We start from the raw sequence: 19,771 nt of genomic DNA, 5'->3' as shown, positions 1-19,771 counted from the left end.
GCCTGGCTCCAGGTGGGACCCAGCAGAAGGAGCGAAGCCTTTGATTCCTCCATCAAAGGGGCACAAAGCTGCAGGGCTGTGGCCACCAAAGCCTCCCCCGTGGTCTGTGAAATAAGCCAGGCACCGGCCAAGAGAGAGGCCGGCTCGGGCACCCCAACATCTTGCAGCGAGACACCCCCCAGTTCAGAGAAATCAATCCTGGAAAGGACTGAGAGGAGAAATCCCAGAACTTCTCCTATTTAATGGCAACCAAATGATTGTTTGAAGGAAATATTTAGTATAAATAAAAGCACAGAGGAGGAAGAGCTTGCCAAAACCAATCCCGGAGTGGGAGGATATATACAATAAAAACCAGCCACGACAGCAGGTGCTTCCTAACGGTACAGACAATATTTAATGAGTTATAGCAATAAACAAAGGCTTAATGTCACTGCAGCTTTGGCTATTTCTTTTGACTAAACATTCCCAGAGATCTCTGCCGCCGCTGCAGAGGAGAGCGCGGCGCTGCGTTCGTGAGCCCAGGTTTGGCATGAAGGCTCTCAGGAGCAGCTGTGTGCCAGGGAAGGATGGGTCCCTCTCCGAAACCATCAATGAAACCCTGGCTGTTGCTTTTCAAGGACTCACTCCCGAGACACGGGCCAAACCCATTTCCTCCGTGGAGATGTTTCCAGCCTTCAGCTGGCAGCACTGGAGCGAGTGCGCTGGCAGCGGGAGGAAAAAGGCAGATTCCGAACGCAGCAGGAGCGATGCTCTTCCATAACTCAGCAGGAAGACAGAGAAAACTGGATTTAGAAAAGTCCGCTCGCCCTCCATCCTGATCTCTGGGGATGCAGGAACAGTCCTTGCCGTGTGCCTGTGACAGGTCTCCCCATCACCAAACGAACGGCTTCGTAACGGGCTCGAGTAGAAGAGCAACTGATTCTGGGGCACGCATCAAGCACTCCAAGAGGGGACAAAACGTTACACCAACACGGCTGAGGCTGATGGAGCCCTTCAGTCAGAAGGAGGTGAGGAGCCTGGAGATCTCCAACTCTTTCCCTCCTCTTTGGAGAATTTCCCAAACATAACCAGACTGGGAATGTTTTACGTATTTAAGAGCTAAAGAAAGCAAACACAGGGCAACAGTTTTAAGCAAGACGCAGGAAAACATAGAGAAAGGAAAATTGAAAACTTTTTAATGAACCTACAGGATCTAATCAAACTCACGGACATACAAAAGGAGCATTTCTCTGAATCAGCCGTGATCTGCATATAAAAAGATAGGAGCCAGAGGAGTCCAGCGGGACCGAGTCCAGGAAGGGCTTTCAGTTGGAGGGAGGTGGAGGGGGGATAGTGCCCGGCCCCTCCGCGGGGAGGGGTGGTCTCATCATAGGGGGCAGAGGAGCAGGGGGGGGTACACCGGGTGCTGGTGGCAACTGGGGTGGCACCGGGGGTGGTGGCACTGGTCCAGAGGGAGGCATGGGAGGCAGCGTCATGCCTCCCGGAGGAGGAGGCGGCATGGTGTCCGGCAGCGGTGGCCTTGGGGGCAAGCCGTTCATCAGAGGAGGTGGAGGAGGACGCTTCACAGTTGGGGGCCCTGGAGGGAGGTTTGGGGGAGCTGGGGGCTTCTCCATCTTGAAGTGGAATTGAAGGAAGAACTGGGGAGGGGAGAAAAGCAAAGAGAAGGGAACAATGAATCCTCAGGACAGCTCGGACCCCTCCTGAGCTCCACAGACCATGGCTGCCTTCCTCCCTGGCACCATTCATGACCTGCACCAGTCTTGTCCAGTACTTTAACCCCCCTGAAACTCATTCTAAGCGCTGAGCTACCCGTGACGGGGTGGGTATCCCCCTCTGTGCATTCCTCCCCTGCTCTCCCAGTGAGTACATCCACACCACGGGCTCACAGGGAGCTGGGTGCAGGCAATGCGCAGCGAGGAGCCCCAGAAGGACACGGCATTGCAGGTTTCTGCAGCGTTCTGCTGCCGCCGACAGCAACCGGGGCTTCCACCTCCAGGGTTAAATTCTCACACAGATCTCGCACAGGAAGATCTTTGTGTTAGGAGGAGTCACTGTTCCATTGAAGGAATGAAGATTTCAGCATCAAAGCCGGCAGGGATCTAACGGATGCGCCCTCTCCCTGCACTGCCTTTCCCCCCACGCTGCTCTGCCCTCCTGCTCCCTCTCTACCCCTTAGGAAGGACGTTGAGGAGCTCCAGGTACCTGTTTGGTTTCCCTGTTCCAGTGGGTCCAAAACTTCCCTTCTGCTTTGTCGATTTCTCTGCTTGGCACCTGCAACAAAAAAGAATAAGGAGCTATTATTAGCACCACGAGATTAGCTCAATGGCCCTTTTTAGCACCAGAGCCTGCAAGATAAGCACAGTTATTCCAGGCCTTTGTGAGATGCGCTGGTCTCGGATGTTATTAGATAGAGATGGGGGCAGGAAAGAATTAAGTTACCTCCCTATCGGTCAAGGACAAGTGTGCTGGCAAAAAACCCACTCTTAACATCTGCACAAAGGCTGAGGAGCAAAGCCCAGAAGGCTCCTTTCTGTGCCAGACACCATGAATTCAATGGCTCCCCAGAGCACAGCTCACAGCCTAGTTTTCATGCCAGAGTCCTCCACTAATTCCCAGCAGGGTTTAATGACTTCCAGCCATGTCTTCTTGACCACCCCCCTTTCCACTCCATTAACCCCCTGAAGACTAGAAGAGAAGTCTATAATAATGTTCATTGGAAATTAATGTCTTGGAAAATCACAGAATCACAGAATGATCTGGGGTTGGAAGGGACCTCTGGAGATCATCTCCTCCAAACCCCTGCCAAAGCAGGTCCACCCAGAGCAGGTCCCACAGGAACGTGTCCAGGCGGGGTTTGAATGTCTCCAGAGAAGGAGGCTCCACCACCTCTCTGGGCAGCCTCTTCCGGGCTCTGCGACCCTCACAGGAAAGAAGTTCCTCCTCATGTTTAGATGGAACTTCCCATGTTCACGTTTGTGCCCGTTCCCTCTTGTCCTGTCCCTGGGCACCACTGAAAAAAGACTGACCCCATCCTCCCGACACCCACCCTTTAAGTATTTACAGGCATTGATCAGATCCCCCCTCAGTCTTCTCTTCTCCAGGCTAAACAGACCCAAGTCCCTCAACCTTTCCTCTAAAGGAAAATATGAGAAGGGAACTTTCCCAATAATAAATTAATCCCAATTCTTACCTTGAAAGCTATGGTTTCATAGGGCTCCGCTGCCATCAGCAGGTACTGCCAGCGCCTGTCGGGGGGCTCGATCCTTTGCTCGTAGGCTGACATGAACCGGTGACGAGGCATGATGCTTTCTGCGATCTCCGGATAATCGATCTGTTGGGGTGATATCGCAGCGTCAAGGAGAACACCCCCTTTTCACTCCCCCTTCGTACAAACCAAATCCCTCAGCTTTGAGGCACAGCAAGAGCTCAGTTCCAAACAGGAAACTTTGTGCCACCAAAGGAAACAGCCTGACAACTGCCATCATGGATTTGCTTGATGCAACCAGCAGCAGAGGACTAGCAAGGTAAGGCCTTTTGATTTATTTCATGAATTCTGCCAAGAACTGCTCGTTTAGCAGTACTTGGATAACCCAAACACCAAGAGTTTAACAGTGCCCCTACCTGGAAGAGAAGACTCTGCTGGCCTGTTTCTGGATCTCTCTGTTTGGTCACTGTAAAGAAAAATACAAAAGCTCAGAACATAGAATCATAGAATTGTCCAGGTTGGAAGGGACCTTTAAGATCATCCAGTCCAACCATCAACCGAACTCTGATAAAAACCATCACTAAACCATGTCTCTAAGCTCTATGTCAACCCATCTTTTAAATACCTCCAGGGATGGTGCCTCAACCCCTTCCCTGGGCAGCCCATTCCAAGGCTTAATAACCCTTTCCGTGTAAAAATTTTTCCTAATATCCAATCTGAACCTCCCCTGGTGCAACTTGAGGCCGTTTCCTCTTGTCCCATCGCCTGTTCCTTGGGAGAAGTGACCGACCCCCCCTGGCTACACCCTCCTTTCAGGGAGTTGGAGAGAGCGAGAAGGTCTCCCCTCAGCCTCCTTTTCTCCAGCAGGGTTAGAGTAACGTTTCTTCTGCCCCAGGAAACACACAAAGCTTCCAAAAACAACATTCCAACAAGATTTTTCTCCCATTTATAAAAAAAAAACCTGCCACTTTGTTTTTAACCAAAGCTACAAAGGATCTCTACCGAAATGCAGCTGCCATGGGGCAAAGACACCGTGCGTGGTAGAATAAAGCTGGGAGATAAAGCAGCCGAGTTTTGTACTGAAGGCCAAAACAATGGGGAGTTCAGAGCAAAAACTTGAGCTATCCATGCAATGAGTGATTTATGAGCATTAGGGAAAGATGGGCCAGGACAATAAAAGGAGAAGAGAGTCTGAAACAATGTCATCATCTCCTGCATGACTACTAACGAGAGCTGAAAGACTGAGACATCCCCATCTATTATTAAAACGGCTCTCACTCGACTGTCAGCAATAAAGAGATGTTCCATGGGTAATTTAAACAATAAAGGACATCAGCAGATAAGCCCATATCTTATTCATGGACAGATCTGCTAAAAAGGCTAATTAATAATTCACATCCACAGCAGTGCACTTCAGGCAAGCTCCAGCAGGCACCGGTGTCTCCGGGGTCAGACACCCCAGACGTACCTTTGTAACCCGGTCGCCCAATTTTCACAAATTTCTTCACTTCCACTTTGACTTTTTCTGGTGCGGGCTGGGCAGGGGCTTCCTTGGCTTCCTTGGCAGCTCGACGGGCCCTGGATTCATTTGAAACGTGCCAAATGTAAAAGGTTACCCCCACTTGTTTCTTAAAGAATACAAACTGAGCAGTTTGAATCCCTCGCCACGGAATATTTAGGGCTTGGTAGGAAGGACGCCAGGAAAACCTGTGTTTTCTCTTCCACATGCCCCACCACAGGCCAGTTGTATCCACGCCTTCCCCTGACTAAAGGCTGTCATCTCAATTCTCTCATCCACCCCCAAGATGACCTTGCTGCCCGTCTCCACAGACGGATTAGAGAAGACTTACTTCTTGAAATAAAAAAGAAAAAAAACCCACAAGCCAGTCATCTAAACTAAACCAAACTGGATTTCTTAAAATAAAGCCTAAAAACTTCTCCCAACCGGTATTCACAAAACCTGGTCCTTGTAACTAGACTCAGACAATTTGCTTTTAAAATTCCTTCTCCTCCTTCCTTCAGAAATCCCACAACTGGCTTTGAACTGGAGCTTGAAATGGAGCTTGTCAGCACCGCTTTTTGGAGCGAATTGAGGCTGTACCTCCTGGTTACTGCCAGGAAACAAGTACAGTCAGAGAACAGTCGAGCACCACGTGCTACTCTATAACGAGTTGAAGGTTTCTAGATGCACACAAGCATCATTTTGAAGTGCTTCTGTAATGGAGAATAAAGCTGCAGCGGAGAACGACTTACAAATTGGTCTGATGCTTCTTCCCCTGGGTATGCGCCAAGTAACTGCCCTGAAAGAAAAAACAAGGTAGAAGAAAGTTAAATGGAGACAGGACTGTTCCCGCCCTGACAGATACCTGTCACAGGAGAGAAGATACCACATGTTGGCGAGGATATTTTAATCCTTAGGAAAGAGGAATCTTACTCAAAAATTGCAGAATGCTCTCAACTGCCGAACTGTCACCAACTGTCAGGTTTAAGAGACACAAGGCGCCACCCACCCACCATCTCCTCAGCTGTCACTCATCGGGCACGGCCCCGACACTTGCGCTCAAAGCCACTATTATTCTAAAATACCTGCTGTGTGATCAAGACAGAGAGCTCTTCTACTCACCTCGTTGTTGTGCAGCGTTAGGCAAAGCTTGCATTCGTAAGAGCCCAAGTGATTTTTCATAAAATAAGGGTCCTAGGAAGAGAGTTGTTTAAAAGTTAGAAGCAAAATACATGGCAAAACAACAGAATAGTCAAAATACTTAATCCTGAACTTCTGCTGCACTGGAATAACTGGGTTTATAGATTCAAATTAATGGCATAACACTGCCTTAGGACTATGAAAAGAGAGAAACAACAGCAGTTTCGTTCATTGGTGACAGCATCCCAACTGCAGGCAAGAAACAGCAAAATACGATCCAGTCCTGAGAAAACTGAAAATAACGCAGTAGCAGCTACTTGAATACACAAGTGCCAGCACCTCCCTGGTCAGCCCCGTCACAAAGGTTTCTCGTTTGGTTCCCACGTTACCAGAAACAGAAGTATTTCATTTCAATCCACAAGTCTCCACTAAATCTCTCGCCATCATGCTCAGGCAAAGCTCTAAACCTGTCCCCACAGCAGCCTGCAGGACAGCAGCCCCGGGTCTTTTCCTTCCCAGGCAGGCAGAGGCCAGGGCTCACCTTGTTGATGTCGATGGTTTCCAAGGCCAGCTGCCGGAGCCTCTCCCTGCGGTCTCGGTTACTTTCTGAGGCAGAGGCTACGCCTCCGCTTCCAGTTTTACCTCCAGGACGATGCTGAAAATCCATGATGGGGCTTTCTGTGCTTCAGCTACTTATGGAGAAAGAGTCTGGAAAAATGAGGAAAAGCAAGGTCAGTGACAACCAAGACTGTTCCTGCCCTGGATTCACACCGCTATTTAGACCCGTCAGCGAGGACACGAGACGAGCACCACAAACCGTGCCCTGGAACTCCCCACGTGGTGCAATTTCAAACGGAGCCGGTCTTGTACCACTGACTCAGGAAGTTGAGTAGAAGTAAAATGATCCAAAATAACAAGCCCCCAGAGCCCTTCCCATCTCCTCCCCCCCTTCTTCTCCGCAGGGACATATTCCTCCCCGAAATGCACAGCAGCTCCCCCCAGTCGCGACTCTCCCACCCTCCATCTCGATTGCAAACAGCCCCAGAACCTGCCATGGGCCAAAGCCGCTCTCCACCACGAAGGTTTGGCGCTACCCCACCACCCTGACGCCCCCGCAAGGCTGCAGAGACACCTCCACAGCCCCAAACCCCCTGCGAGGGTCAGAGCCCCCTCCCTAATCCCCCCCGGCAAGGTCAGGGCCTCTGCACACTGTCCCCAGCCCCCCAGTGAAGTCCCAGAGTCACCCCTTCTCTCAGCAAGGACCAGAGCCCCCCCATCACACATCCACACCCCAACAAGGGTAAGAGCTTTGCAGGAAGGCCAGAGAGACCTCCAGCCCCTGAGGAAGGGTCAAAGCGCCCCCAAACACCCCTCAACTCCTCAGCAAAGGTCAACCCCCCCCATATTTCAGCAAAGTTCAAAGTCCCCCCCCCCCCCAAAAAAAAACCCAGCCCCCCAGCAAGGGTCAAGGTCCCCCCTCAAAACCCCCCAGCCCATCAGCAAGGATCAAACCCCTCCTCAAAAAACCCCCAACCCCTCAGCAACGGTCAAAGCCCCCCCAAATACCGCCCAACCCCTCAGCAACGGTCAAAGCTCCCCCCAAGCGCCCTCCAACACCTCAGCAAGGATCAGACGGCCCCCAAACAGCCCCCAGCCCCTCAGCGAGGAATCACACCCCCCGCCCCAAGCACCCTCAACCCCTTAGGGAGAGTGAAAGCCCCAACAAAAACTCCCCAAGCGCCCCCTAGCACCGATAGAGGCCCCGGAATCCCCCTGGACCCCCATGGCCCCCCCCCGGCCCGTACCGGCGCCCACGGCCCCGCTCCTGCGCCGCGCATGCGCGCTGACCCTCCCGTACCGCGCGCCACTTCCGGCTTCCGGCGGGAGCGCTTCCGGGGCGGGCGGGAGCGCTTCCGGGGCGGCGGGGCGGGGGCGGCCGGGGCGATGGGGCGGCCGTAGGGTCTCGCCATGAGGTACAACGAGCGGGAGCTGCTGTCCCTGGCCCGGCAGCCCGCCGAGAAGGCGGCCGAGGTTTTGATGCGGCTGCCCAAGAAGGGGAGCGGTGAGAGGGAACTGGGGGGGAGGAGTGGGAAGGGCTGGGGGGTTGGACTGGGAAGGCCTGAGGGGAAGGACTGGGGGGAGTCTGGGGGGGGTGTGGGGCAGTACGGGGGTAACCGGAGGGCCAGGACTGGAGTTGCTGGTAGACAGGGCTGTAGGGGGACTGGGGGAGAGGGACTGGGAGAACTGGGCGCCCTTGGGGGCAGGACTGGTTGTGCTGGAGAAGCAGGACTAGAAAATTGGGGGTAGGACGAGAGCAGGACTGGGAGTACTGGGTAGGGAGTAGGATTGGCTGTATTGGATGGGCAGGACTGGGAGTATTGGGAGACAGGGCTGGGAACAGACTGGGAGGACTGGTGTGTAGGACTGGGGAGCACAAGTAGCAGCATGTGGACCAGGGAGTACAGGATCGGGGGGGCTGGAGTGGAGGGATGGGGTGCAACTGGGGACAGCGTGGCTGGTCAGGGCCACGAGGGGCTGGGGGATCGGAGGAAGCTCTTTGCTGAAATCTCCCAGCAAATTTCCTTGCAAACCAGTGCTGGAGCACGAGTGTTAGAGAAACACCCTCCCTTGTCCCAGCCCTTTCCTGCGCCCAAGGACCTGCAGCGTTTTAGCGGACTTTGTCCCCCAGAGGTGATATCAGAGCTGGCAGCCCCAGGCAGCGGCTCCCCCCGGGGTTTGGAGCATTCCCTGGGGGTGGCTGAGGTCCCGTCGGCCGCCTCGCATGGTGCCGTGGGTTCTGTCTGCCCAGAAAGCCACTGGAGAAGCTGCAGAGTGACTTTGTCACCTTGTCACCCCGTGGGTTGGTTGAATGGGTGCTCGCGGGGGTGGAAGGGGCTTCCCTCTGTCCCCCCTCCCCAGGTGGCGACTGGCTCGGTCCTTTCACCCACCTCAACGCTCTTTTCCTTTGCAGTGTTAAAGAAACGCCTCGTGAAGCTCGTCGTCAACTTTCTCTTCTACTTCCGGACAGACGAAGCGGAGGTGTGTAATCTGCTGCTGCCGTTGTCGTTGTTGTTGTTTGTTTTCCTCCCTCTCTCTTCTGTTTCTGTCAATTGATTGCGTGGGCTCTGTAAAGGGGTACGGGAACGGGCTGCCAGAGCCAGGACTGGGCGCCCACGTTTCCTCTCCCACCCACTCGGCCAAAACTCGTAGGGGAGAGAAGCAACGCTCCCGTCTGCCCACACCCGGGTGCTTCTCCTGTGAGCTTGGAACGAATCCTTTAAACATTGCCCCCCAAAACTGCAGAAGGTGGAGTCTGCAATGTTTGTTTGTAGGACTGTGCCTTATTCTGCCAAACTGGGAGGGGAAGCTTGTTTTGCCCTCCCAGAAAAAGAATTAGAATTATTTCTTTTTTTTTATGCCAGGAATTGTACTTGTGTACAATGCTCGCTGTTACTGGGAAACTTTTGTGGCTGTACCCTGTCTGTATTGTTATTTTGGGCGCGTGGAAGCCCTGCTGGGGTCTTTCCCCATCATTGGACACTGTTAAGATTCAGCTGGAGAGGCTGCTGGGCCAGACCGTGCTGTTACGAAGAAAGGTTGGACCAGATGATCCTTGAGATCCTGTCCAACCTGGGATTCTATGGTGATTCTATATCATCTGCTGTACCCTCTCCAGCAGAGGGCTACAAAGATGTTGAGGGGACTAGAACATCTCTCTTACAAGGAGAGGCTGAGGGACTTGGGTCTTTTTAGCCTGGAGAAGAGAAGACTGAGGGGGGATCTCATCAACGCCTATAAATACTTCAAGGGTGGGTGTCAGGAGGATGGGGCCAGTCTTTTCTCAGTGGTGCCCAGGGACAGGACAAGAGGTGACGGGCACAAACTGGAACATGGGAAGTTCCATCTAAACATGAGGAGGAACTTCTTTCCTGTGAGGGTGGCAGAGCCCTGGAAGAGGCTGCCCAGAGAGGTGGTGGAGTCTCCTTCTCTGGAGACATTCAAACCCTGCCTGGACACGTTCCTGTGGGACCTGCTCTGGGTGGACCTGCTGTGGCAGGGGTTTGGAGGAGATGATCTCCCGAGGTCCCTTCCAACCCCAGATCATTCTGTGATTCTGTGGTTCTAGAAAAAACAGTTGAGGGATGGGACCTTTGTGTTCTGTTTCTGGCTTTGCCACAGCTGAGACCTGTTGATTTTTTAATGAATCCCTTGGTAACTGTTGCTAAAGATTCTCTGGTTGGGAAATGAATATAAAATCAATCTTAGTAACGCGTGTGAAGGAAGGTGCTGTGTGCGTGCTGGTGCGACAAAGGGACTGGAAAGCTTTTTATGGCATTTTTAGACTGACTTCATCATAAATATTTTACCCTGATAAAGGCTGAGCTCCTGTTTTCAGAAATACCCTTTTCTCCTTTGCTGAAGCGCGGTCATCGCTGCTTCGCTGAGCTGCAGCCACAGTTCCCCGGGGGCCGAGACGCTGCGGTGGCTCTGCCGTCGGCAGGCTCCTGCGCTGATGTCTGAGGACGCTGCCCATCTCCTCCGCCCTCTCCTTCCCTGCTGCTCCGCTCTCTTCTTTCCTCTTGGTTGTTTGTAAGCCCTCGTGTGTGTTCTGTGGGAGGGGAGTTCTTGAATGGATCAGAAGAGCTCAGCAGGTAGATGGAGGGTGCTGATGGCAAACCCTCGTGCCAGAAATGCATCGTAAACCAGGGGTTTCAGTGTCTTCCTGCTGCCTTATTTGCCTCCTGCGTTTTGTTTAGCTTGGACAAAAGAATTTGCTTGTGGGTTGCTTTTGTTTATGGCTTGTATCGCCCTTCGCTTCTCCTGCCCTTGCTCGGTGTGCGCCGGGTGGCAAATAGTTCCTACCGTTTGTCTGTTTGTCCTGAGCTGTTGTAGTTCATCGACGCTGTTCTTAACCCCCCGCAAGGCTTCAGGACCGCCCTGACCGAGTACAACGGGAGTCGTTCTGTCTGTCGTGCTAAATATTTCATCTTTGTTGGATTTACTGAGCAAGGAAGGTAAACTTCTCCACTGTCTTTGACTCACAGAATGAATGCTAAAGCCCAGACTGAATCCGAGCAAGGAGAATTGTTTAACACCTAATTAATGTACGCAAAGGGCCTAGCGCAACGAAGCACGTCAGCAGACACAAAAAGGGCGATTAAAAGACCATGGAACATTCATAACAATTAGATTGAGTTACTTTAAAAGTAGCACCAGGTTATGAAACCTCCTTAGAAGGCATTAAAAGGCAAAACTCTGTGGGTTCAGACCACTGTCGCACTGGTGGGTGGCGCGGGTTAAACCCTCTCTCCGGGTCTTTTCCAGCCCATCGGAGCTCTGCTGCTGGAGCAGTGCAGGATCATCAAAGAGGAGGAGAACGTCTTCTCAATCAGTGAGTTCTGCATGTGCATTCCCTCTGCCTTCCCCTTATAGCAAATAATGCTATGTAGAAGGAAATGTTTTACTGCTTAGTTCCTGCTTTTTCCTTAATTTCTCTGGTGACAGTGGGGTCAGAGCTCCTCAGCCCTTCTCCTGCTCAGCTGCTGGTTATTGCTCTGGCTCTCCCGAGGACAGACATATTTAATTGCTGTATTCCATCCGGCTGTGTTTCACAGAATCACGGAATGGTTTGGGTGGGAAGGGACCTTAAAGCCCACCCAGTGCCACCCCCTGCCCTGGGCAGGGACACCTCCCACCAGACCAGCTTGCTCCAAGCCCCCTCCAACCTGGCCTTGAACCCCTCCAGGGATGGGGCAGCCACAGCTTCTCTGGGCAACCTGGGCCAGGCTCTCACCACCCTCACAGCAAAGAACTTCTTCCCCACATCTCATCTCAATCTCCTCTCTTTCAGTGTCAAACCCTTCCCCCTCCTCCTGTGGCTCCCCTCCCTGATCCAGAGTCCCTCCTCAGCTTTCCTGGAGCCCCTTGAGGGACTGGAAGGGGCTCCAAGGTCTCCCCGGAGCCTTCTCTTCTCCAGGCTGAACCCCCCCAACTCTCTCAGCCTGTCCTCACAGCAGAGGGGCTCCAGCCCTCCCAGCATCTCCGGGGCCTCCTCTGGCCCCGCTCCAAGAGCTCCATGTCCTTCCTATTTCAGCCGGGTTTCGTTGCTGGCTGAAACAGGCTGTGATTTGCAGAGCTGCGTGCGAGGAGAGAAGCAGTGACACCAAGACCACAGCTTAGTGCTGGTGGAAATCCCTCTCCGGGAGGGTTCAGTATTGACAGATTGCTGCTTCTGTGCTATTGCACTTTATCAGAAAAAAAAAGTGAGCCTCAGATAAACCATCTGTCGGGCTAATCTAGCACCAATCCTCCCGCCACGCTGTTTGTCCTTGTGTTGATAGCCATGGCTCCAGCTGGCTCGTGGTGTGTCGTCCTTTGTAAGCAGCCTTTCATCCAACAACTAATCATTGTGTGAGAGGTATGTGGCCAAAATAACAGGATGTTTCTCCAAGGCCATCGCCGTATCTTTTGGCCTGGTTGTCGGGCACAGCTGCTTTTCTGCGCGGAGCCTCCTCTCCCTCTTTTTTCCGGGAGAGGTGGGGTTCTCGCTGTCTCCAACGGACCCTCAAACAGCCTGAACATACCCTAAGCACCCCGATCTGAATTTCTGGGGGATTAGAACCATTGGGAGCTCTGGTGAATGAGGATTCGTGAGAAAAGTGTTAAAAGAGTTGGTGTCAGGTTGTGTCCCTGCACGACAGCCCGGGGGGTGTTGGTGCAGTCTGACCCAGTTGCTTCTCACAGCAGCCTGGATCTCTGTGGACTGTGCACTAAAGAGCAGAGCTCTGGGGACAATGTAATTAATTAGGTGCCCTGATTCTGTCTGGGTAAAGAACTGGAGGTGCGTGGGGACTTGCTTTCCACTGTGCACGGTACCAGATTCCCAAAAGCCTCAAGCAAAGACAGGTCAGTGCCTTCTCCAAGTGCAGTTTAGCTCCTCGGATGGCTGCCCTCTGCGTAGATCGAAATCACTTCCTTGGGGCCGTTTTCCACTCTGGTTACTAAATCTCTTGGTGACTGTTTGCAAGGAGGCTCGGGGCGTTTCAGTCCCGAATCTGGCCGTCTTGGTCTGGTTCAGTTCCGAGCTGTCGCTCTCAGTTTGAGAAATCGCTCTTATTTCTCCGAAGCCTTTGGCTGCTGTAAGCTGTGGGCAGCAGCTCCGGGCCAGCCGGGAGCCACCCAAGGCTAAGGGAAGAGGGGACAGAGGCCTGGGCTACCAGCTTGGTCACAGATCATCTTAGTTAATCAGAGATGCTAATTGTGGCCTGGCTGTTCCGGGGAGGGAGAGAGTAGAGCACAGGCAGCTCCACCAAGACCACCCTTATCTCTTTTCCCTGTCCCTGGCAGGTTTCGTTGAGGAGCCGGAGAGGAAATACTGCTTCGAATGTGACAGCGAGGAGCAGTGCCAGGAGTGGATCGAGGCGCTGAAGCGAGCCAGGTAGGCAGAGCCGCCAGGGCCGGGTCTGCGCTGTGCCCTTCGTGCTGTTTGCTTTCTGGGATCGGGTTGTGGTGAACCCGGGGAGGAAAGCGGTCATCTCCCCTCGAGCGAGCTTCCCCTCAGCTCTAAATAGCATCTGAAACTTCTCCACATCCTTTTCTGCTCAGCCTGCTGCATGGTCTGTTCCTCTCTTACAGCTATGAGTTCATGAGGAGGAGCTTGATCTTCTACCGGAACGAGATCCAGAAAATGACAGGGAAGGTGAGTCTCTTGAAGTCGACTCGTGAGGTGGTGACCGATGGGTTTGGATTGGAGCAGGGGCTGGTGACATTGGGTCCTGCCACCAGCCCTGCAGAAGGCTGTTTGCTGCCATATCTATGAGAGAGAGCCCGTAGCGAGCCAGTTCCTGGAGCCGTGGTCAGCCAGAGCTGAGAGTCTTCCTCTGCCGAGCAGCCTGCGTTGTGCTCAGCTCCAGCTCTTTGGAGGTTTGTGGCCAGACAGGTCTGGGCTGAGCTGGCCCGGACTCCCACTGGTTCTCTGGAAGAGGTCAGAGGCAGCTCTGGCCAGACCAGAGCGTACGTGGGCTGAGATGCTGCTCACAGCTCTGCCAGGCTCCTCGAGCACCCTGGGCAGATGGACCCGATACAGCCCATGAACCTCGGTCATCCTCTGTCCTCCCCATGGGCTGCTTCTCTTCCTGCACTGGGAGCAGCAGCCGGGGGCTGGACTGGGGTAAATCCAGCACACGACTGGGAATCCTACTGGCTCCCCCCTTGTCTTGGCTCACCGGTGCCTTCCCTGTGTCTTGCTGCAGGACCCCCTGGAGCAGTACGGGATCTCCGAGGAAGCCCGATTCCAGCTGGGAACACGCAAGCAATAATCCCCTCGCCTGGGCTGAACTGGATTCTGCCCCCAGAGGGTCACCCCCAGGACCCCCAGGAACAGCAGCAGTTCCCCACAGCGGTGACCAAGTGACTTTTTAATTTATTAGCCAAATATTTTTATATGATTTTTTTTTTTTTTTAAAGGGATTTCATTGCACATTCCCGCCTGCCCCAGCTGTGGAGGCAGCCAGGCTTAACTGCACCCTGCAGCCTCGCCCTTGACTGTGCCCTTGAGCCGACGCCGCGCTGGGGTGGGAGTAAAACCCAGAGCCAGGGAGGCAGGGACCGAAGAGCTCCCAGCGCCTGCTGTCCTCCAGCGCTGGGACAGACCCTGGGCCGGCCCTCGCCCTCCTCTTCCTCCCTGCCCTCTCCTGCAGGGAGCTGCTCCGCTTTTCTGGCTCGGGGGATCCTCCCGCAGTCAGGGCAGCCATGGAGGGTTGTTCGTCCAGGAGATGTAGGAGGATGCTCCAGCTGATTGCGTTTCTGTGCTTGTGGGGTTAACCCTGCTGTGCCCTCTCCACTGCAAAGCCATTTTGGGCACTGAGACCTGCAGGCAGAGCCTGATGGCCAGGCTGTTGAGCGAGGAGGAGGAGCATGAAGCCTTCCTCTAACACCGGGAGAGCTCAGCCCCAGCTCAGGCTGGCAGGGAGAGGGCACCCACTCCCCTGTGCCAAGGCAGCAGTGTCGCTGCAGCCACCAGCACCAGCCTCTTGGGGTTATTTTCTTCTTTTCCCTTCTCTGGGCAGGTGGTGCTAATTCCTAGAGGCTTGATGAAGCTCACGCTCCAGACAATTAGAGCACTCTCACAAATGCATTCGAGAAGGAAGCTGCAGAGCAGGAGGGAGCCAGGACAGGGTTGAGAGCCGGGTGTTGGGATCCATCCTGCCTCCCTCTGCGGTGCTGGGGGCTGGGCTAAGCCCTGCAGTCACTCAGCTTCCCAGAGAGGAAAGCCAGATGGAGGGGGTTGTAAAGACAGGAACTGCTCCGCTTTGGCTGGATGGTTGAGCTTCAGGGCACGCAGAAGTTAAGCCCAGGGAGCGCTTGAAGGCCGGCCATTAACGCTTCATTCCCTGAGCCCTTGCTGCAGCTTTTCTCCCCGGAAAACTGCCCCAAGGTCACAGCGAGCTGCCGGGAACAAGGGCTGCCTTCCCTGCGGCTCCTGGAACGAGGAGATAAGCTTTAGGGAACAAAGTCCTTCCCGGAGGGCTCTGCACCTTCAGCCAGCGCTTTGGCTGCAGGAAGGAAAACTGTGCCCAGCACAGGGAGAGACAGAAAGACGCTCCCTCCAGCCGCCCCCGGGGCTTCAGCAGACCCAGTTTCCCAATTCCCGCAGCTCCCCTGGAACTAGACCAGGAAAAGCTCCGGGAAAGGCCCCTTGGGAAGGTGCCAGGTGCCACTGTCAGGCAGTTGATAACGGGAGGAATTGGAGTCACTGCTGGGGCAGCGGGAGGAGGCTTGGCCTGAGCTCTGGGGTTTGGTGGCTCTGGGTTTGTTGCCCCTGGCTCACAGAAAGGCTGCTCTGACCAGTTCCTGGGGAGCGTGTGGGGTTGGAACAGCCGGTGCTGGGATCTGGGCTTGGAGGGAAGTTTTGGGTTTCTTTCCCGTTGGCTGGGAATCAACGTCAAAACAAGAGCTTTAGTGGCCTGGCCTTTCCTCTTTACCTCATGCTGCCGGGTACCAGGAGAGCGGCAGATGTCACCGATGCTTTATTTTTAACCTCAAAGCCAAGATTTTTCCTTTCCCTCCCCAGATATTCCCTTTCCCTCCAATGGTTCCAGGTGCTTGCTCCAGAAATTACCAAAATAAGCAGAGGGGCAGCTGCCCTGCGCCATCAGCTGGGGCCTGGCAGGGTGGCAGCAGAAAATAGGGCAGTTCCGAAGACAGATGGCAGCTCCGGTGGAAGCGGCAGCGAGGGATTATAAGCAGGAACAGAGGAGAGCTGGTGCTTTAGGGAATTAGTGTCCTCAGATGACTTCAAAGTGCATTTTAATCCTCACCAGCCCGCTCTGCTTTACCTCGGTGCAGGGGCACGCTCCCGCCGTGCTGGTGAAGCTTTACTTACTGTGAAAAAGGGACGCGTCTGTCCGGTCGCTCCGAGAGGATGGACAGACGGACGGACCGGGCTCGGTGGTGGCACAACCCGAGCTGCGCTGCAGCCGCTGCTCCCTCTCCTGCGGCGTGGGCCGGGTCTGGCAAACGGGGGGCTCCCCCCAGCAGGTCTCGCCGATGCCGGGGTTGGGGGGGGGGGGTTCCCTCACAGACGTGGGGTCCCCCCCGCAGGCCTTGAGGCTCCGGTGCTGGTTTTCCAGCAGGGAGCGCTGCCATGGCTCCCACCGGCCGGGTCCAGGGACAGAAAAATCCACGTCCCGACTCGGCTCCCCAGGGTTCCCCATCAGTGAGTTCTTCAAAACACAAAGCCAACCCACCTAGAAACAAAACCCTGGGGCTTCTGCCACCATCCAGTCATTTCTAGCAAAAAAAAAAAACCCCTCTAGTTGTACGGCGAGGGTCACCGTTCCTGCCGGCCGCCTTCAGCAGCTCCCCACCGTGTGCCTTCCAGGAGTGTCACCGGTGTCACACGCCGGTCAGGAGGCAGAGTGACACCCACTATCCCCACTGTACGTACGATGGGCATTTTTTTTTTAATTGTTTTTTTTTTTTTTTTGGATGTTCTGGGGAACAGTTGGGTGAGCGAGAGAGAATCCCAACACTCGTATGACATTTCTTTACCGAATGTAAGCCAAATGCTGTGAAGCGTTACGGGGGCCGGCCCCAGGCCCAGTAACGGACTGGGATCAACTCGTAGAGTAGGACGGGGACACTGGGTCGGGAATCAAGAGTAAGGGACACGGTACTCGCAGACAACGAGATCTGCATCAACTGCTGGTGATTTATAGATGATTGTTCATTTTTCACACTGGTCACTGCTTGTTGTAGTTCGGTGGCCTCCGTAGGGGGTCCCTGAACGTGTCCCGAAGCCATTTCTCTCTCATACAGCGAATAGCGCCAATAAAAACTTGTTTTACTCTTTTGTGGGGGTCGGAGCTGTTCTGAGAAAGCAGAGCCGGGGCTGGGGGGGGGGGGGGGTCCCGCCTGGCGGCTCCTCACCTCGGCACCGCAGCAGGGGGGTCACCCACGAGCTGCAGCGGATCCAGCCCCAGCCGCCGGCGGCTCCACGAGGTCATTTTTAGAGGCTTTTTGCCACCGGAGCCGCGCGCTCAGCAGTGGCTTCGGTGACAAACTCGGGAAGCGGAGCTGGGCCAAGCTCAAAACCTGCCGGGAGCTCCACAAGCACCCGGTGAAGCGGGGGCTTCGTCTCATTTTAAGAATCCTACAGGAATTCACCTGGAAAGCGTTTCGGCCGTCGCTCCCCAAGTTTCAATCCATCCCCTGGCTGATTCCAGTGGCATTGAGCTGGTGAAATTACTGGCTAAATGGGAAATGTCCCTGGGGAGGGGGGGCTGCAATCAGTGGTGGGACACCATTGATTAGAACGGTGTCCTAAACCCCCAGAGCTCAGCGTCCCCAGCGGTGGGGGACCCGGGGAGAAGGGGGGGGGGGAGGGTCCCTGCGCCCGTCGCTGCCGCCGCAGAACACCCCGATTCCTCGGCGAGCGCCGTCCCCGGTGCCGCAGTGACACTCCACAACAGCACGGTGTATTAAAATACATACACTTTAATATAAAGACAAAAACTTCAAAGCATCGTTTTTCAATTACAAATCAAGGTAAAGACACAAGAAATTAAGTGGAGGGAGGGGAGAAAAAAAAAAAAAAAATAAAAACAAAAACCAAACCAACCTAACTCTTACATTGTGGAGAATTAGAAAGGCAGGGTGGAAATATATATATTATACATACATATATATACACACCAGAAGAATTCACGCTACTTCTATGGAAGAATGAAAGGAACGACAGGAAAACTTACCGGTATAAAAAAAAAAAAAAAAAAAAAAAAAGCCAACAAAACAAAACAAAAGATAAATTAGGGGAAGTTTGAATTTTAAATAATTCAGTTTAATAGGCTAAATTATATAAACTAATTCCTATTCACTAGGAAACATCCCATATCACTGTTCTAAGAAAATGGGGTTTTTAAAAAAAATCCATCGAAAAATGGATTTTTATTAGTAGTTAAAAGTTTACTAATCAATTCCTGAGCAACAGCAACCTCATCATCTACTGCTTTCCCCATCGAAGTCCCACTCAGCGAGGGCAGGCTCTCACTCCTAAAAAGTTTAAGTAGAACAGAGACCTAAAAAGTTGGTGTTTGTTTGTTTTTTTTTTTTTAATGTGAAGTTGATCGCTTAAAAGATCAATGGGTTAAAAAAGCCAAGCAGGACGGATCAACCCCTTCCACCTTCTCCTCATCAACTCCAGAAACCAGACCTTTCTCAAAGAACGATTCGACTGCGCCAGAAAAGCCACCGGGTGTAACCTTGGGAGACCCAAAGGATCACAAACTTGAGAACTTCAGGGTTAACGTCATCAAACTTGGAATTTTAAGATGTGATTTTGGTTTTTAAACTATAAAAACTTAAGAAACTTAAGACCGAAAGAGGGTCGCAAACAGCAAATCTATTGGAGGAGTATTTCCCATTTTTTTCGTCTCGGGTTTAAACCCTGAAGTTCACAATAAAAGCATTTTTTATCGCAATATTCAATCTAAATAGATATTTATATACTTATAATGCATAAGGATAAATAAAATATGGCACAACAACGTTTTTAAAACTGGGAACCCATCGTTTAGTGACAACCTGATACGTGAGCTACGGCAACGGTGGAGCAAAGAAAGGAGGGAAAAAAAAGCTTTAACAGCCATAAAACTTGGAATTCTCCTCCACTGACCGGATCTGTGCTTCCAAAAAAGCCAATTCTTGGGATTTTTTCTTTTTCCCCTCAGTGCTGCAAAGATAGTTCACAAAAACACTGTCCAGTTTCTTCTCCCCAAACTGTGATTTTTAAAAGCCATTCCTGATGGTTTGCAGCCCCCGGCACAACGTCCCCCCCTTCGCTGGGGACACCATCGCTCCCCAGGCTCAATCCTCTTCATGCTTCTGGCTCAGGCAAAACAACAAAAGCCGGATTTTCCCAGCCACCCACCCCCGTGAGTCGGGATAACTCCCTCCAAGGGAAAAAAAATACATCAACAATCTGCAGGTTTCCATACCCTGTGTTATTAAAAGGACTGATTTCAGCACGGAAAGCAAACGGGTCACACAAAGGACGGGATCAACCAAAGCCACCCGAGGTCAGCGCTGGGACAAAGTCACCAAGTCCTAAAGAAGGGCTCTCCTGCCATCACCCCCCAGGGGGGGACAAGGGCTCTCCTGCCATCAGTCCCAGGGGGGGACACCACATTTGTTAGTAGAGCTTGGGGTGATTAGCACCAACCCCAGACCCGGCCGGGAAGGAAGGACACAGGGAAGTCCCAGCCGGGAGGGGAGTCACCATCAGCAGCTTGATATGAAGCTCTGGAGCTGGACATCTCTTCCAGCAGCAGCAAGAGCTGGAGCAGGGCAGGGACCGAGGGCTGAGGGAGCAGCCTTTTGTCATGTAAAGGTCCCAAATCCCCGTCCAGAGCCACCCTGCTGCCCAC

The 19,771-nt window shown here is 53.2% G+C and overlaps 2 protein-coding genes across 2 annotated transcripts; one reads left to right on the top strand and one right to left on the bottom strand.

The window, feature by feature from the left end:
- Positions 1-223: 223 nt before the first annotated feature.
- SF3A2 (splicing factor 3a subunit 2) lies at positions 224-7,707 on the bottom strand. Its single transcript, XM_074163717.1, has 9 exons — positions 7,652-7,707; positions 6,388-6,554; positions 5,829-5,900; positions 5,459-5,505; positions 4,674-4,783; positions 3,622-3,671; positions 3,191-3,331; positions 2,203-2,271; positions 224-1,637 (listed from the first exon to the last, which is right to left on the bottom strand). The coding sequence occupies exons 2-9, from the start codon at positions 6,511-6,513 to the stop codon at positions 1,305-1,307; spliced, it is 948 nt and encodes a 315-aa protein (XP_074019818.1). The 5' UTR covers positions 6,514-6,554; positions 7,652-7,707; the 3' UTR covers positions 224-1,304.
- Positions 7,708-7,787: 80 nt separating this feature from the next.
- On the top strand, positions 7,788-17,199 carry PLEKHJ1 (pleckstrin homology domain containing J1). Its single transcript, XM_074163801.1, has 6 exons — positions 7,788-7,908; positions 8,818-8,885; positions 11,172-11,238; positions 13,194-13,284; positions 13,482-13,545; positions 14,099-17,199. Exons 1-6 carry the CDS (start codon positions 7,815-7,817, stop codon positions 14,162-14,164), a joined length of 450 nt encoding a protein of 149 aa, XP_074019902.1. The 5' UTR covers positions 7,788-7,814; the 3' UTR covers positions 14,165-17,199.
- The last annotated feature ends 2,572 nt before the right edge of the window (positions 17,200-19,771 follow it).

The sequence above is a fragment of the Numenius arquata genome, chromosome 25 (assembly GCF_964106895.1).
Source record: "Numenius arquata chromosome 25, bNumArq3.hap1.1, whole genome shotgun sequence".
Lineage (NCBI taxonomy): Eukaryota > Metazoa > Chordata > Aves > Charadriiformes > Scolopacidae > Numenius > Numenius arquata.
The sequence above is the reverse complement of the archived record's forward strand: the minus strand, read 5'-3'. Positions and strand labels throughout refer to the sequence as shown.

What these genes read in the sequence shown, in the direction of transcription:
- SF3A2 (XM_074163717.1), bottom strand. Translation starts at nt 6,513, where the DNA reads ATGGATTTTCAGCATCGTCCTGGAGGTAAAACTGGAAGCGGAGGCGTA. An exon ending in TAACGCTGCACAACAACGAG is followed by an intron (nt 5,506 to 5,828) that starts GTGAGTAGAAGA and finishes TTTTTCTTTCAG; the next exon opens with GGCAGTTACTTGGCGCATAC. An exon ending in ATGAAACCATAGCTTTCAAG is followed by an intron (nt 2,272 to 3,190) that starts GTAAGAATTGGG and finishes TTTTTGTTGCAG; the next exon opens with GTGCCAAGCAGAGAAATCGA.
- PLEKHJ1 (XM_074163801.1), top strand. Translation starts at nt 7,815, where the DNA reads ATGAGGTACAACGAGCGGGAGCTGCTGTCCCTGGCCCGGCAGCCCGCC. An exon ending in TCCGGACAGACGAAGCGGAG is followed by an intron (nt 8,886 to 11,171) that starts GTGTGTAATCTG and finishes GGTCTTTTCCAG; the next exon opens with CCCATCGGAGCTCTGCTGCT. An exon ending in GGAGAACGTCTTCTCAATCA is followed by an intron (nt 11,239 to 13,193) that starts GTGAGTTCTGCA and finishes TGTCCCTGGCAG; the next exon opens with GTTTCGTTGAGGAGCCGGAG.